Raw genomic sequence first — 16767 nt, 5'->3', positions numbered from 1 at the left:
TGTTCATCCATGCATGCATTTACAGCCTCACCTGGGAGAAGACTGAAATTACCACTTTCCACCAAGTTTGGTTGACAGTGTTTATTTTATCCAGACACTATTTCACAAAACTTTGTCTCTTTATCAGTGCAAAAGAGCTTTTTTTTTTTTTTGGCCACATAAGTCACATGAGGAGATCGAGTTGGTGATTTGTTATCATAGGTCACATTCAACTTAGGAAAAAATAGCAGGAACTGAGTAGATTGTACAAATTGGTACAGAGATTGCTGATGAATGGCACTGATAAGGCGAGTCAGGTATCTCTTACTGATTATAACTCTGAACCAATCCAAAGCAGCAGGATGTGATTAAAGACAGTCAGAGTTACAGAGGTGGATTTTTTTTAAAGCCTCAGTACAGCTGTGGTGTAGATTATTTATCAACATTTATTTTAAGTTAAAGGCTCTGAAATAATTAAATAAAAATCAGGTTCTTACTATGAATAAATGGCTCCAACATGACAACGTTTTTTTTTTTTCCGGAGCTCTTCTCGCTGGTTGGAAATGGGCGGGGCTCTGTGAGAAAAATGAGATGTAACCAACTTCTGTGCACCAATCAGGATTTAACAACATTTTAATCAGAATGTGATCAACATAGTTGGGTTGTTTGGTCACTGTAAATAAAATCTGCTCTATCCACATCCTTACAGTCCAGATGAGGCAGATTAGCTGAGTTTCTGAGTGTTCAAGTCTTAGTAGATAATATCTAAGGATGTTTATTTTCCTAACTTTAAATGTAACAACTCATGACTATAATAAAGGTTATAGAAAAGTACTTAGGGAGTGAAAAACAACTTTTACAGGGCTATGTCAATTTTATCTACCCCAAAATCCTGATTCTACTCCAGAGGGCTTTAGAAGTATTACAACAGGCAGCACGATCTTCCCTTAGACCCTCAGTTCAGATAAAAGAAGTTTTTTTATGGGGGGAAAATTTATGGAGTGAAATGTGAGTTTAATGTACCAAAAACTAAAATTAGAAAATTCAAGAAGTAGGTCTCAATATTATTTGGTATGCACATGGTTCTCAGCTGGGACCGGAGTGGATAAAAAGAAATCTATATAGATCTGGAGAGAGTGCCGAGTGTTCTGAACACTCTGTGAAGCAAAAAGAGAAACTGAAAATAATTGCATACATAGTCTTGAAATAGCACAGATAATAAGTCATTGGTTTCAACATATAAATAAAAAGTTAAATAAGAGTTGGACACATAAACAACAAAATAGGATAGATGAGGGTTGGCTGTCCGCAGTAGAGCAAGATGTTGCGTTGTGTTTAACGAATCCCTGCCCATGCTATGAATAGCCTTTTCCTTTCAAATGAATAATGTGTTGCAGAGAGAAAACTAAATCATTGTAATGAGTATATCTATGAATACGACTCCAAAAAGAATTATATAATGCACAGGAAAGTAATTATCCCTAGGGCAGTAGGTTATCTAATACCAGGAATCTGGGCTGGAGCAATTTGCCAAATTGAGCAGTGAGCCCCCAAAGTCTCCGCAAAACACACAAGAAAACTAACAATTTCTGATAAGATTATTTATCTACAGTAACAGCAGGCTGTTTTGCAGCAATTTCTCAATGATTTCTACTCACAACAGTGTGTGGCACACCAGGGTTTTCCATTACATTATTATTTTTCCCTAGAATGGGTGGTAAGGTCTCTAAAATAACATTTATGCAACACTGGAACTCCATTAAAATCAATACAAATGAAATGTTTACAAGCATGGCAGCAGGCGCTCTGGGTGGTGTGGCCTTCTCTTCCTCTCTGGGAGAAACACCGGTGCTCTCAGAGTCAGAAGAGATTGTCGTCAAACATCCCTCACCATGCACAATAGATTCTGTTTAAATACTTTATGAGCAGCACAGAGTAACGGGTTTAATATGTTCTAATCCTAAAGCCGTAACATGTCACCTGGGTTTTAGAGGGATCCATATGTTAATTTTCTACTATGCTTAGATGGTTTTTCTCACTTCATTAGAAATTTGCAATGGTGGTGGTTTGAAGAAAAAACAAACAAACAAACAAACAAACAAACAAACAAACACACAAAAAAGACATATATGTGATAAACATCAAGATCAACCTCAGCCAAACTTTTTGTAGCTTTTATCAGTTTTAGTGTTTCAACTTACTTTGAAAAACACATTTTTTCTGCTTTCTACACCATTCTGTTCACTTTAATGTGGTTTAGGTGGAGATTGAAACTGCATGGGGCTGCTTTATATTACATGGAGACATTAAATTCTGAAATGTATGTTCTACACCCACTGTGGTGCACACATTTATCTTGTTTATAGGCTACACACTGCTAAAATAGCAAGACTTAAAATTAGAATAGATAGACAGATTAATGTATCAGTAATAATGATCTGATGGTATAATACTTGCTTAGTTTAATGTTAAAAATTACTGTTCTTTCTAATTTGTCAATACTCTGTAGATAGTATATCAGTGTAATAATAATAATTTATATATATATAAAATGATAATAATAATAATAATAATTTTGTATAACTACCATATTACAATGCAACCACATATTGTTTTTCAGACTCAACTGTATTTATTTGGCTAGAGAGTGTTCTCCATCTCCAACTCCATCTCCCAGAGTGCACAGCGACAGGGATACTCGTCTCCCATTGGCCCAGCTCTCCGAGCAGCGGAGGCAGACATGAGGCAGTGCTGAGAGCCCGGCGGAGAGCTGCGGAGCTGAAATGAAGCGCACACACGGAGCGGCTCACAACACCGCGCAGCGCCGTGTGGCTCAGGAAGAGGCTCCGCGCCGCTAAAGCTGAAGGCTGCTCCGGCTGAGTGAAGGGCTCCGTCCATGCGGAGGCTAGCGCTCATTCTGCTGCCCTGTGCTGTTGCCGTCCTGGTGCACTTGTGGTTGGCACAACGACCCTCCTCCACCTCGCTGGACAACAACACACACTCGGGTACTTTTTAGCCTCAACCCCGGGGTTCAGCTCCACAAAGCTTTGCAACTTTTTCACAGCCGAGCGGCTGGCTAACTTTGCTTTTACCGCCCCGGTGTGTCTGTTGTGGTTTTTAGTTTGTGTGGGAACAGGTAGTTCACGCTTGTTTGCTTGACCGTGTGTCCGCGCTGGAGAGTGTGTGTTCATACGTGTGTGTGTTTAAGAGGGAAATAATGTGAATGTAACAGTTCAGTAGTGTTGGGCGTTGCTGGGATAGTCTAACGTCTGGAAAAAGAGGCTGGAGCGAGCTGAGATTCTCTGCCTTATTACAGTGCAACTACTGAGCGCTGTGCTGCCTTCAAATGGATTATCACTTATTATCAGGGCTGTACTGGAGGCTGAAGCCGCTTTCTTTTTTTTTTATCAGGGGATTATAGTTTAACCACCTTTTGATGCATGAAGACATTAATTTCCATGAGGTGCGTTACAGGATGCATCACAGTAAGTCAGTGCAAACTAAGTACCAGAGGAAACTGCTGTCAGGATCAGGAATGGGAATCATAAATCAAGCATGCCTCAAAGTGTGATTATTATTTTTTATCTTGTTGCCTTGTCATTGTCATCAACTGTAGGTCATATTTTACCCCATGCTTACATTTCATTTCATCACAGTTGACTGCTGCTGTTGTTTGAGGTTTTCAATCAAAAATTAAAAAATTCAGCATGGTTCCTGTTTTTCATACAGATGAAGCATTACCTTTCTATGAAGTTTTGGTGGGAGTGCTGTCAGCGAGACACCATTATGAACTGCGACAAGCGATAAGGGAGACCTGGCTGGGCTACCTCCGAGATCACCCCCACTTCCAGCACAGGTCTGTAGGGTGGATCTCCAACTTCACCACTTGTTTCTCCTCCTTTCTTTTTCTTTCCCAGGTCAGATTCATGTAGTGGAAATAAAGCCTGCAGCTGGCAGCTAATAACAAACTTCCCCATCAACCTCTTTTATCTTTACCTGACTAGCGGCCACTACTGTTCTCTCTTTCATTCTTCCTTTTTGTCCATTTCCTTCTCATTCAGCGATCTAAGCAAAGATAAGGTGTGATGGCCTTTAAGCAACCCTCAGTAACCATGGCAACGGAGGGTGGATAGATGGACAGGCTTTTGAAATCTTGTTGCCTAATATTGCAGAAAAATAGATGAACACAACACAGTGATGTTTGTGCTTTTTATTTCTAGAGTGGGGGTGAAGTTTATCGTGGGCAAACATGGGTGTCCCATTCCAGAGGAGGACAGAGAGGATCCGTATTCCTGCTCCATCCTGAACTTCACCGAGCCAGGTACTGAGTAGACATCTGCAGCTGTAATACAGAGGGGTGTTCTGCGTGCAGTCTGTAGCTTGCATGTGCAGTTGTTAATAGCTGCTGAGCTGAGAACAGAGAAGAATAGCAGGAGGTGAGTTGAGAGAATTAAAAGAATGCATCTTCAGAAAAGAAGTTAAAAAAAAAAAAAAAACCTTTATTCGTGTTCACCCACAGCTCAAGGACACCGTTCTTTTCCATTCCATACCCAAGGCCGAAGCAGACATGTCTGACAGTCAATGCAGCTGTTGCAGCCGTAACTAGAGCTACGCACTAACACTCGAAAAGTAAAGCTATATGAAGCTCTGACACACACTAGATGAAATAATTGAACAGACTCACTGAACGTCTGCAGCAAATTGTCCATGTCTCTCACCTTCACAGAGCCAGTCCAGTTAAGCCGTTTCACTACTTTTCCTCGGTCGGTTCAGTGTTTGTTGCCTTCATGAAAACATAATTACTGCTCATCAGAATAGGCAATGGCCTTTAGGGTCATGGTGATGTTTTATTTTTCCAGCCCATTCTCTGCTCTCCAGCGTGTTAATGGATGTAAGTGTTGACGTGATTTGCTTCAGAATCTGAGGCAGGCGGGCAGCTTTGGTGCGAGATGCTCGGTGTGAGTGGAAGAGAAAGAGACAATGGCTGCTTTTAAACACAGTTGAGTACCTGACTCAGGATTCAAGTCAGAGCGTGCGCTAAGTGGACAATTAATTGTTTCTGAAATGTGTTTGTTTGTTTGTGCTGCCTTCATCATCGGGATTTTTCTTGGGGACTACAATAAGGTGAATGCTAATTAGCATCTCAGACTTTGTTTTTAGTAATCCTGCTCCCAACACAAGGGGCTGGTGTTTTGTAGTAATGAGAAATAATCTAATTTTTAATGATATTCAAAAATGTTGAGACTTGAGGGCAGATTTTTTTTTTTTTTTACCATGTTTGATTGACATGTTGTGACTCGCACTGAGATTTTGATAAACAATTAATCATGTAAGTCCTTTTTTGTTGCAAATATGCTAAAAATTCACTTGGTCCAGCTTCTCAAATGTGAATATGTGCTGTTTATTTAGTCTTCTGTGGTAGTAAATTGAATATATTTGTTTTTGAACTGTTGCAAAAAAGATTTGAAGACGTCATCTTGGAATCTGGGAAGATGTGATTGGCCATTTTCAGTATTTTTAACATTTTATTTACCCAATTAATCAGGAATATAAATATAAATAATAATAATAAATAAACTGATTATATGAAATGTAAACAATACAGAACACTATACAATATTAGTTGTTGATTAATATGGAAAATCACCAAAAAATATGAAATAGCAGTAAATTTGCTGTAAATAATTAATGATTTATGCCAAGTTTTATTCATTGTTCCAATGAATAAACTGGCAAGCTAATGCTGGCCAGTGCCAAGAGAAGCACTGTTGTTGTTTGTTTTGACAAGTTGGCACAAACTAAGCATTTATATTTAGTCAGCATAGCAATATTTAACATATCCTCACACACCGGTAAAATCCTGCAGCTCAATTCCACTCTGTCAGTGTGAGAGACGTGTCGTTTGATAAACAGCTGCTCTCTCTTTGTTTGCGATTCCTTGCCCCTAATTGTCTTTTATTCTGGAGCATGCAGCAGAACTTGTGTAGAACGTATATAAAGTAAAAAGCCTTCTTCCCTTTAACAGCCTTGATCTTTTCATTGATCTCCTGGGTAATAAACTGCTGTTTTGTAATTAAGAAACCACACTCATGAGCAGAAGCTCACTTTGAAGACAGCGGTCCCAGGAACCAGCTCCTCAAAGTGCTGATGGTGTAGCTTTCCCAGAGTCTGCCTTCTTCTCTGAAGGCTCTCCTCGAATCACCTGTTCTTCATCACTGTAAAAGAGATGGTCAGCATGTTGGGGCGATAATAAATCTCACCTGTGCTTGTGCAGTAACAGTCTGCCCTCCGTCTGTCCCAGTGACAGGGCAGGATGCAGAGATAGAGATCGTGACGGTGTCTGACCCCTCGGTGCTCGCCCCATCCGACGTGTCGGCCATCGCCCTGGATTTCAAGGTCCTCCATCCAGTGGTTATCACAAGGCTGGGCGTGTTTCCCAGCGGGACCCGGCCCGAGCTTCAGAGCAACGTTACGGTGAAGCTTCTCCAGCTGGACCAGGAGGTAACGGGGCCTCAACCTCGGAGCGTAATATATCCCGTATGCTGTTTTTCTGATACACAGCCTGGGGGCAGCTGGTGCTGCTACTGTTTACTGCCTCGGTCCCAGACACAAACTGAAACTCCTGTTGGATTACTGCCGTTGAGATAACAGTCTGTGGTGCAGCATTCAGTCTAGATAAAGATAAATTTACGCGGTGGTGTAAAAAAGTCGAGTTTCTCTGTGTATACTTTGTGTAAAAACTTTTTGCAGGAGGCTGTGGTTACTGCTCGCTTCAGTGCCATCAGCACAGGGACCGTGGTGAACGGGGTCTGGTACAAACCGGTGGAGCAGTTCATCTTGCCTAAGGTCAGTTTTCACATATACTCACCAGGACTGTGGAGATACTGAGGTCATGAGTCATCTTTCCAGGAAGTGTCCTTGGAAATGAATAATTTCCCAACAGAAATAAAAAACTAAATATGATTTCAAATATAAATATGTAAGATTTTTTAATGTAGAAAGAAAACTACCTTGACCTTAACCAACCCCAGAACAATACAGAGGACATGACTTTAATGTCCTGCATGTAATGTGACTGGTGTTGGACAGAACAACACCATGTTACATATGCAGTGAATGAAATGTCTGTTTTTCATCCAGGGTTTTGAGGGGACGCTGGTTTGGGAGAGTCTGGACTCTTCTGGATTGACAACAGTCAACTCCTCCTCTGTGCAGCTCAATGATGGAGGTGGTGTCCTGAAGATCTCCTCTGTACGTGTTCACATGCAGTGTCAAAAAAATTTATAAAGAATATTGTCTCAAGTTTTGAAGTTCGGAAAAGAGATTAAAAAAAATTCTTTTCTTTTTTTTTTTGCTATTTTCTTGGAATTGCAGATTGCAGAGGGCATATTGCCTCACAGAAGTGCTCTTGGGTTTCCCGGTTTGGCTGGAGGGTTCACCTTCACTATCTACGGTTGGTCCAACAACAAAATTAAGTCTGAGCTTCTTATGAAAACAGTTTGATAAAAATCGCTCTGTTAGCCAGCTGTTGTAAAGGAGTCCTTCTGTAAAAACTCAAAAAATATTGCTCACCCTGGCAGGTTATGAGATTAACTCCTTTCTTTTGCCGTAGGGCTCTTGCATACATGTCAAATGGGAAATAACATGGTTCTTCCCCTCTCCACCCTGTTGTGTTTCATTATTGATTTTACCTCCTGCATGTGTTTGCATTTGACTTTATCTGAGAATGGATTTGTAGCCACTTTGGTGAAAAGAAAATGAAATTCACCATTCAATATCTCTGAAAACAAAACTAATGATCCATTCTGTAAACTTAAAATTTTATCATACTGTTCCGCCAGCCAGTGATTTCAGTTATTATTCCTCAAAAGTGCCTTAATTTATTCATAAGTTGGGTGAATAAAAACTTAATGTGGGTTCTTTTTAAATCCCTCTATGCACCAAAAGACTTTCACCATTTCCCCCGATTTATTCAGTTTTTCTTTGTCATTACCCCCATCACGCACCTCCCTGTGCCTACCCCCCACCACCTGTGTGTCAGATGGAGACGGTCTGTCGGGGCTCCTGCGGGGCCGCCCAGCCAGGATGGAGCACCATGCCTCCAGGCTGAGGCAGGAGGACGCCGCCTTGCAGCGTGAGAGCCTGCGGCACGGCGACATGGTGTTCGTAGACGTGGTAGACACCTACAGGAACGTACCTTCCAAACTGCTTCAGTTCTATAAATGGTATGCCAAGTGCTAATGACTCGATTCTCTGTCTGCAAATTGCCTGGGCCCTCTGAGGAAATCAGCACCCTGAAATGAAAGTGTGTCGCCGCCTCAAAACGTCTCGTTGTTAGAATCACAATTGCAACCACCCAGTCAGGGAGAAAGTACAGTTGTGAGTCATCAGGTAGCAAAATATACACAGTGGTCTTAATCTTTGACTTGGCAAGTGTTTTATTTAGTTGCAAAACCTCTTGCCTTTCAGTCTCAGTGGTATTTGAAAATAAATCCACTCTGAGATATTGCAAAAAAAAAAAAAATCAGAGGTCGGCTTTAATTAAGGTTGCAAATTCCCTCTCTGGCAGGTCTGTGGGAAACGCTGACTTTAATCTGCTGCTGAAGACGGATGATGATTGTTATATCGATGTGGACTCAGTATTAATGAAGATTGACCACAAGGGTCTCAAGCGCAGCAATTTCTGGTGGGGGAAGTAAGTACAGTTTGGTGTCTGATCCTGTTGACAATGTATATTTTCCTTGTGAATTTACTCCACTTGTGTTCGCAACTTAACTCCAGTGCACCGTCAGCTGCTCTGTAGACGAAACAAATAGGAATGTTCTGCCCAGTCAGAACCATGAAGCGTCAGGTGAAAGGGAGACAGGATGTGATGATAATGTAACTGCTGTCCTGACCTAGTTTCAGGCAGAGTTGGGCAGTGGATCGCATCGGGAAGTGGCAGGAGCTGGAGTACGCTAGTCCAGCCTACCCGGCGTTTGCCTGCGGCTCAGGCTATGTGGTCTCTCATGACCTGGTCCAGTGGCTCGCCAGTAATGCTGAGAAGCTGAAAGCCTACCAGGTGGGGTACTGGGTACTGAGCACCAAGCAACTGTGGGGAAATAATGGGCAGATAATCGTGAATATAATGTGAGCGATGTGTCCTCGATGTGTCGTTACAGGGAGAAGATGTGAGCATGGGGATATGGATGGCAGCTGTGGGACCACAGAAATATCAGGTAAAAGAGGAAAAAGATCTGCCATTTGGTTTGTTGACAACAGTCAAATATATTTATAAAAGACAACTTATCAGACTTTAGCAGGGATGGAACCATTAAATTCAGATTAATAGGACAGTAGAAAGATGAACAGTTTAACAATGGGACTGAATACAAAAAAAAAAAACATCATGCACACAGCTGATCATTTGTACTTACTTTATTGGCAATGATTCAGTCCGGAGAGCTTCATTATTCAGCAACACACACCGAAAATGAAAATATACAATATACAATGTAAAATAAAACCTGAATTGAAATGATAAATGTTTTTCTCCTCCCAAATAAGGCTGCTGGCTGAAATGCTGTAAATATTGAGCAGGACTGAAAATTGAGATGACTGTCATTTTCCTCCTCTTAGTATTTCACTATTTCACTTTGAGAACTGATAACCATTGTGCTTTTTATACTTTGTACAAAATTGTATAGTACACCAGCCTTCTAGCACAGCTTCACCATCCTTATCACATGTTGTGTGAACGTGACAAATAAAACGTCTCAACAGTTTGACAGGATCGTTTTGTTAGCTGGTGTAATCTTAGCAACGTGTGGTTCAGTCCCAAAGGCGCGTGTTAACAGTTTAACCCGAGTGAGACCTGAACCAGTGTATGACTAATAACCAGATGTGCATGTTAACACCCCCCTGTGCTGCTGCCAGGACCCCGGCTGGTTGTGTGAGAAAGAGTGCTACCTGGACATGCTGTCGTCCCCGCAACACACAGCCGAGGAGCTGCACATCCTCTGGGACAGGAAGAGGGCCTGTGGAGACCCCTGCGGCTGTCCCTGGGGCCACTAAATCTGGTTCAAACCACACTCACCATGGGGCACTGTGGGTAAAATACACTCAACACTGGTTGTCAGTTCAGTTTCTGTGGTTTCCTTAAAACCCCAAACTGAGTTTTATCACTATTATTGTATGATATACACACTTGGTTTTTGAAATGTGTGATTTTTCTGTTGGAAAACGATAAAAACTTTGAGATTGCATCGCAGGTTCTTAATATTAACAAGATAGTCTACCGACATAATAAATCATTCGCAGCTTCAGAATACGTTAAAAACAAATTTAGCTGTAGCGTACCGTCAGTATTTGTATCATGAAATCAGTTATTAAATTTGAAAATGTGGAACAGACAAAATGTGGGTTTAGTGATGTTGTGACTGACTGAACCATGTGCAGTACCAGCATGTGATGGTCATCGTGTACAGAATCATTGCTGTAAGACTTGAGTACTTTGTAATATTATAATTACTGATGCTCTGATATTTGGCAGACCTGAGCCTTTTGGTTTAAAAGGGATATCTGTTGGTATTTTAAAGACGACTGCTTTACATCGCTATATTTTGTAAATTATTGTCTTAAGCTTTTCATCCTCCTCACTATTTGTAGATTTATGACGAGCTTTCTCACAAACACACACAGTTTGTACTGTAACTGTCATTGTGCAAATGGTGATGTGGCCTTACTGTATTTGTTAGGCGTCATATTGTACGTATGTTAACACAGATTTCAATCAGTGTATTTGCAACACAAATTTTTGACGAAGCCAGAGTCAGAGTGACTATGACATAGACTCACTAGTTTAACACCGGTTTTACGAAACCCTCCTCACAGGTAATAAAGAACACTGGAAGAGACATGAATGACTTTGTTGTTTATTTTGGGGACAGTGCACACGGTGAACTAGATCTGTGTTCTAGACTGAAACTGTTTGAGCTGCTCAGTCGTCACCAGACACACAGTCAGCAGACAGACTTCGCTCACGCTGTTACAGAAGTCTGTTTTTTTTTCAATTTAGAGAGGACGGTGGAATCACTCTGATCTCTATTTGCCATTGTTTTCCTGAGACAGCGAGTCGACCCCCGCTGGAATGATGAACAGGAAAACCTGTGGAGTGCTTTAGCCCCAGATTGATCAGTCGCTTTGCGTTAATCAATACTGACTGAACACATCCAGTGAGCCACGTTTGAAATGTTGACATGAATCAAATGTGTGTGATTTTTGATGAGCCCTCAGAGCATATGCTTTTAGCCGCTGCAGTGATTTGTTTGTTTATTGAAGTATAGCCATGTGATTGATGCTCGGTCATGAGAATTAGATTGCCTTGCTGTGTATTTTTTGTAAATAATGAAGGATGATGTGGAATATTTTACTAATGGGGGATAATACAAGTCATTTATTTTATTTAGGGAACATCCTACCTGCCAAGAAATCTATTCCTGCAATTAACCTGACATTGGAGCAGGCATCCCTCTTCCTCCTCTCCCTCCCCATCTTCTACTTTCGCCTCCTCTCTTTCAGTGAGCTGCATGATAACAAAGTCACATCCGCAACCGTTCCACTCTCCTACATAGATAAGGACAGCGTTTTTCACCCCATCAGCCTTTCCCGCTGATTTGGCTCGAAGCCCTTCATTGTGAGCCGAGAGAAGCGTGGAAATAACACGCAGATGAAAAAAAAAAAAAAGGCTCGCTTCTCATTTCTGCTCTAGTGCTTCTTTAGAAGATGAAGTTATTGGATTTGTGTAAACTTTGATAAACGCTCTGGGGATGTTGTCACTCACTGATGTAAAATGTTTAAATTATTAGCTTTTTGAAAAAAATATATTTTCAGATATGCTCCAAATCTGCTTCCTTTATTCAAGCCCTGCTCTCTCCTACTCACCCACACCCATATCAAACCTACTGAATCTACATCTGTCATCATAAACCTGACACAAATTACACCATGTTTACTTACAAATGGCAGTAATGAATTATATTAGAAAACTTCTCAGGCTGATCACCCGGGGGTTTTTTTAAATGTTTTATTTCCTGCCAATATACACTTTAAATTGCTAATAATGTATTTTAATGTAGAGAGAAATGTTTTGCTGATTTTGCTTCATATTTGGAGGAATAAATGCTCATGTTTTGGCATATATAAGGGTCAGATAGTGTCATCTCTGAGAGATCAATATTGGTGTAGACACTTAAAGACTAAAGAAGCAGAACTGGAAAATGTTGACAACAAAACATAATGAAAATACCACAGCTCATGTTACTGACCCAGAATATATGATTCATCCATATGTTTGATATAAATAGACCCCCACACGTTTTGAATCGTCTCTGCCCTTAAGCGTGTGTGTGTGTAATCTTTTTCTAAGTGACGACAAGAGTACAATTCCCTGAACCACTGACTTATTTTCACTCTATTAATATTTTGCCAAGAAAGTGCAATCATTCGTTTAACCTGTGACAAGCAGTGCTCTGAGAAAATAGAGGGAAGTTGGGTGCTTGAGTTAATTGTATTTATGAAATTCTTTTCATCTTGAGTCTCACCTCTCCCCAAAACTCATCATCTTCTTGCGCTCGCAGATTGAATGCAAGACTGTGTTGACATTACAAATTTGAGTCTTGTTTTCGTCATGTCTGGCTCTGACAGACATCTCATTTTTCTTGAGTGTTTGGAGTCATTTTGTTGTCTGATGCATCCTCACAGCCCAGATGAAGTGTGCGCCCCTTCATCAGCACCACTCACCACGTTCCAAATATGAACTGATTATAAACTGGGTTCTGTTTACACACTATGTAAAATTCAATTGTATACTTCTTAATGTTTCAACCAAATTATCTGTTTCTTTTAATAAAATATTTCAGCTGTTACTTCACTACTTTTAACTATTTCCACTGTTAATCCGTCACCTTATGCCAGTGGTTCTCAAAGTGGGGTCCGGAGACCCCCAGAGGTTTCTTGAGTGGGTTACAGGGGGTCCCCCAGCAAAAGGGGAATAATTTATTTTCGCAGTATGATATATAATGATCATAGGTTTCAAACTCTTGCTTTGATAAAAAATCTAAAAGCAAAAATCTTATCAAATGGGGGCGTGGTCTAACTTGTGTCAGTTTAGGGTCTTAGATGTAAAAAAGTTTGAGAACCACTGCTTCAGCTTTTCAACTATTCATCCACATATAACTATTTCAACCATTGATCCACCAGTTTCAGCTTTTTCAACTGTTAATGCTTTACTGTCACTAACTGTTCCAGCTATTTATACACACACTCGAACATTCATAAGGCAATAACCCAAAACAAATAAAAGAAAGATGGAAACTTGTTTACCACAAAATATGACAATTATCAGACGATTATCAATTTGCAGTGTCCCTTCTTGACTTCCATTTGGTTATTTGCAGTTGTCCATTACTTTCAATAGCTCCACATGCAAAAGGAGTATTTCAGAATTGATCCTTTGTTCCAGAGGGAGACTGACACCACATGCTTTCCAGCTATGTTTAACAACCCTCACCTGTAACTGACAATATTTGAACTTAATCATTAGTGACTGTAATACACGTATCCTTCCATAAGAATAGAAAAAACAAAGGAAGAAAATGAACATGTTCCTTTCCTTTTTTTCTTTACTTGCAGGGCGTTAAGACACCATCTCAACTCTTGTCAGATAATTTGATGTCATTAAAGTGATTCATAAAAGGTTGCCAGATTTTGCCACTTTTAACTATTTCAACTGTTTACATTGAGCTAGCTATTTTCAACCTCTTTGTTTGCTAACTAGTCTGCACTCCCAGTAGAAACGTGGTGACAACTGACTCAGGATGGGCAGCTGCCTACTCTAAATACACTAAAGATCAGCATCACCTCAGTTTGTCATCCTGTTTGGTTGTAGATAAGTAGATTTATATTTATCTGACTGAATATACTGCATTCCAACTGCACAAGTGCCCCTGGGGTAAAACCAGCCGGAGTAGAACTAACTGTTTATGCAGCGTGCCACTCCATAGATATACCACTAATGAGGGCAGGTGTAATACCTGGGTGTTATTTTAGAGCACTGTGGAAACACAGTACATTATGGTTAAAATTAAAACTTACCTGTGGCGTCAAAGTGAAGATGCCGAGATTCAGATCAGGCACAGCTGTCTGAGATCTTAGAAAGAGGAGATTACAGTCTGCTGAGTGGCGTGCATCTGCATACTCATTCAAACAACTCCTGATTCTTAGACTCTCCTCACAGAGTATTACACATTGCTGTCAATCTGCTCCCTCATCTCCAGCCCCCCCCCCCCCCTCCTCTGTGTGCACTAAAACGAGGAGGAAATCATTTATTCATGACACCCCGCATCCAAAACGAGTATTTCTGTCTGATTCTGATTCACGGGAATGAGGGGATATTATTAGACAAACAACTATGCCCTAATGGGGCAACATTTTCATTCCCAATTTGAAATCGTACCCACAGCTCGCTCTCACTCTCATTTCCATGCAGCTACACTTTCTCAGGCTGGTAAGGTTGTGTCTGTCACTGGTGTGTGGTTTGTGTGTGTGTTTTTCTCTCACACACCACCATTTTGCAGAACACAGCTGTGAAATGTGTGACATTGTGGATCAGTTAGATGATACATTCGGAGGAAGGTTTGGCTGTTAGACAGTGCAGATAATCACACACGTCTTTGACAAAGTGATGCAACCAGAGTGAATCATGGAGCTTCATAAGCTCACTTGACCCTTGCTGCAGCATCATGGCAGATTTACTATGATACTATTTGTGAGAGATAATTAGCGCAGTCATTACCGAACCATTACTGACAATTATTCTGTCTTAAGAGGATCATGAATTAGCTCATCGGCCTGATGATGAGATTCTTGGAAACCACTCAGTCATTCGGTGTAACCTGATGCAACACCATAAATAGAGGAAATGTCACGATGTCAGTGAAATGAATGCAGTTGCCCTCGGTTCAACATTCAAGGATTACTCCAGCAATTTAATATTGCACTTGCACAAGGTTGGAAGACTCGCAAGAGGCAGATTTAAAAAAAAAGAAAAAAGAATTGAAAGAAAGAATTGATGCAGCAAAAGACGAGACATAGTATGGGTCAAGCTCCAAAAACACTGGAGCCTACGTTTCCCATAATGCAGCTCAATCAGGGTTATTTTCTCAGACATTTGAAAGCTCGCTCTAGAGCTACAGATAATATTGTCCACACGCTGTGTAGCACCTCCCATGATGAATAAACTGAACTACAAGTGTAAAATAGCTGGAGTGTCCTTTAATCAGTTTACAGTCAGAAGACGGTTTCATGAAGGCTTCAATGATCGCAGGTAGAAACAAGTGAGTACTTTGTTATTCCTCTTTATCCCCAATGGGACATGAGGGCGCACTGAGGTTTTTACAGATACCTGAGTGCCGGCAGAATTATGCATGAGAACGTGTTGTTCTGGGAACACTGACATGAATCTGATAACCACACTGGCATGAATATTGTAAAGTGAAGGAAGCTTTTCATGAAGCCCAGGCTTCAAGTCATATTACAGGATAATACATTTTGATTTTCAACAAATTCTATGAAAAGACCAAATCAACAATGAAACAAGAACTGTCTGTGTATCCAACCTACACCATCCTACTGCCACTGATGCTAGTGCACCACATCAGGGACTGAAAATAGTTCCCAACAAGTGTCCAGCTGTTTTAGAAGTTACTCAAAGAAAGAAAGTATATATTTGTGACCCACTTATATAATATCGTTAGGAATGAAAGTGTGGACGGAGAGCAGCATACAGGCAGGGGAAGTTGTAAAGTGTTAAGGGATGGACCAACATGACGAAAGTATAGAGTATAACCTGCCGCCTAATCTGTAAATGTAGCTGGGAACAAATGAGTGATTCTGTCCACATCTTTCCTGGAACATGGTTCAATATGTAGACCAGTTTAAGTCACAGTGAAAGGGAGTTTTGTTGGTGGTTTTCTGCAGAGGATCTTGTAAATCAATAAAATATCCTGCCAGTTGCTCCAGTGGAGCGTCTCAGCAGCCCCACAGTAAAGGACTGCATTTGTTCTCGCAGCTCTGAGGTGTAAATGTGTAAAACTGTACATCTGTCAAACAAGGTGCACCTGAAAAAAAAAACATCAGTCTCAAAAAACTTTACCCAAGTAAGTAGTTTTAAAAATGTAACTGACTCAAGAAAGTGAAATTTCAGTTCAGCAGAATCACCAAAAGGACAGAAATCAGTGAAGGTGTACAAACACAGCAGCATCTATTTACATTCTCATCAATTTTGTTGTTGCCACAGGAATATTTATGAAATATCCACTGGAGTGCTACCAAGAAACACAAATGTGTAAAGCGCAGCCCAGTGATAAATAATCCAAAGCTTGCAGAGGATGAGGGAGACAGTGAGTGAGCCATGTCGCTCTTCACACAAAAGCTATTCTGTTTTGCTCTCAAACAGAACTCAGACACTGTGGGTGGAGAAAATCAATCTAGTCAACCTAGAGAGTGGGAGAGAAGAAATGAGAACCGTGAGAGGCTTTGATTATTGTGATGGACTTAAGTCAGCTCTGCAAGAGCCACTTCATACGTCTCGCACTGTTTATCAAATCAGAAATGCATTTGCACCGCATTTCCCTGCACTTGTGGCTGCTTAGACGGAAAATTAGTGAAAGAACCGGTCCCCTAGATTTTCAAGAATTTGACATTTTGATGAATAGATGTATTTTCAGAGAAGCCACAATTCAATCCAAC

At 40.7% G+C, this 16767-nt stretch overlaps 1 protein-coding gene across 2 annotated transcripts; it reads left to right on the top strand.

Annotated features, from left to right (window-relative positions):
- The first annotated feature begins 2744 nt into the window (after nt 1-2744).
- On the top strand, nt 2745-10869 carry b3galnt2 (beta-1,3-N-acetylgalactosaminyltransferase 2). 2 transcript variants are annotated; one of them, XM_022743837.1, is made up of 12 exons: nt 2745-2984; nt 3709-3835; nt 4200-4300; nt 6281-6480; nt 6730-6825; nt 7120-7230; nt 7354-7432; nt 8021-8204; nt 8549-8674; nt 8881-9040; nt 9141-9197; nt 9895-10869. In XM_022743837.1, the coding sequence occupies exons 1-12, from the start codon at nt 2876-2878 to the stop codon at nt 10030-10032; spliced, it is 1488 nt and encodes a 495-aa protein (XP_022599558.1). In that variant the 5' UTR covers nt 2745-2875; the 3' UTR covers nt 10033-10869. The 2 variants fall into 2 exon arrangements, with proteins under 2 accessions (XP_022599558.1, XP_022599559.1); XM_022743838.1 differs by lacking the exon at nt 2745-2984 and adding an exon at nt 3413-3464.
- The last annotated feature ends 5898 nt before the right edge of the window (nt 10870-16767 follow it).

The sequence above is a fragment of the Seriola dumerili genome, unplaced genomic scaffold, assembly GCF_002260705.1.
Source record: "Seriola dumerili isolate Sdu_G_001 unplaced genomic scaffold, Sdu_1.0 BDQW01000073.1, whole genome shotgun sequence".
Taxonomy (NCBI): Eukaryota; Metazoa; Chordata; class Actinopteri; order Carangiformes; family Carangidae; genus Seriola; species Seriola dumerili.
The sequence above is the reverse complement of the archived record's forward strand: the minus strand, read 5'-3'. Positions and strand labels throughout refer to the sequence as shown.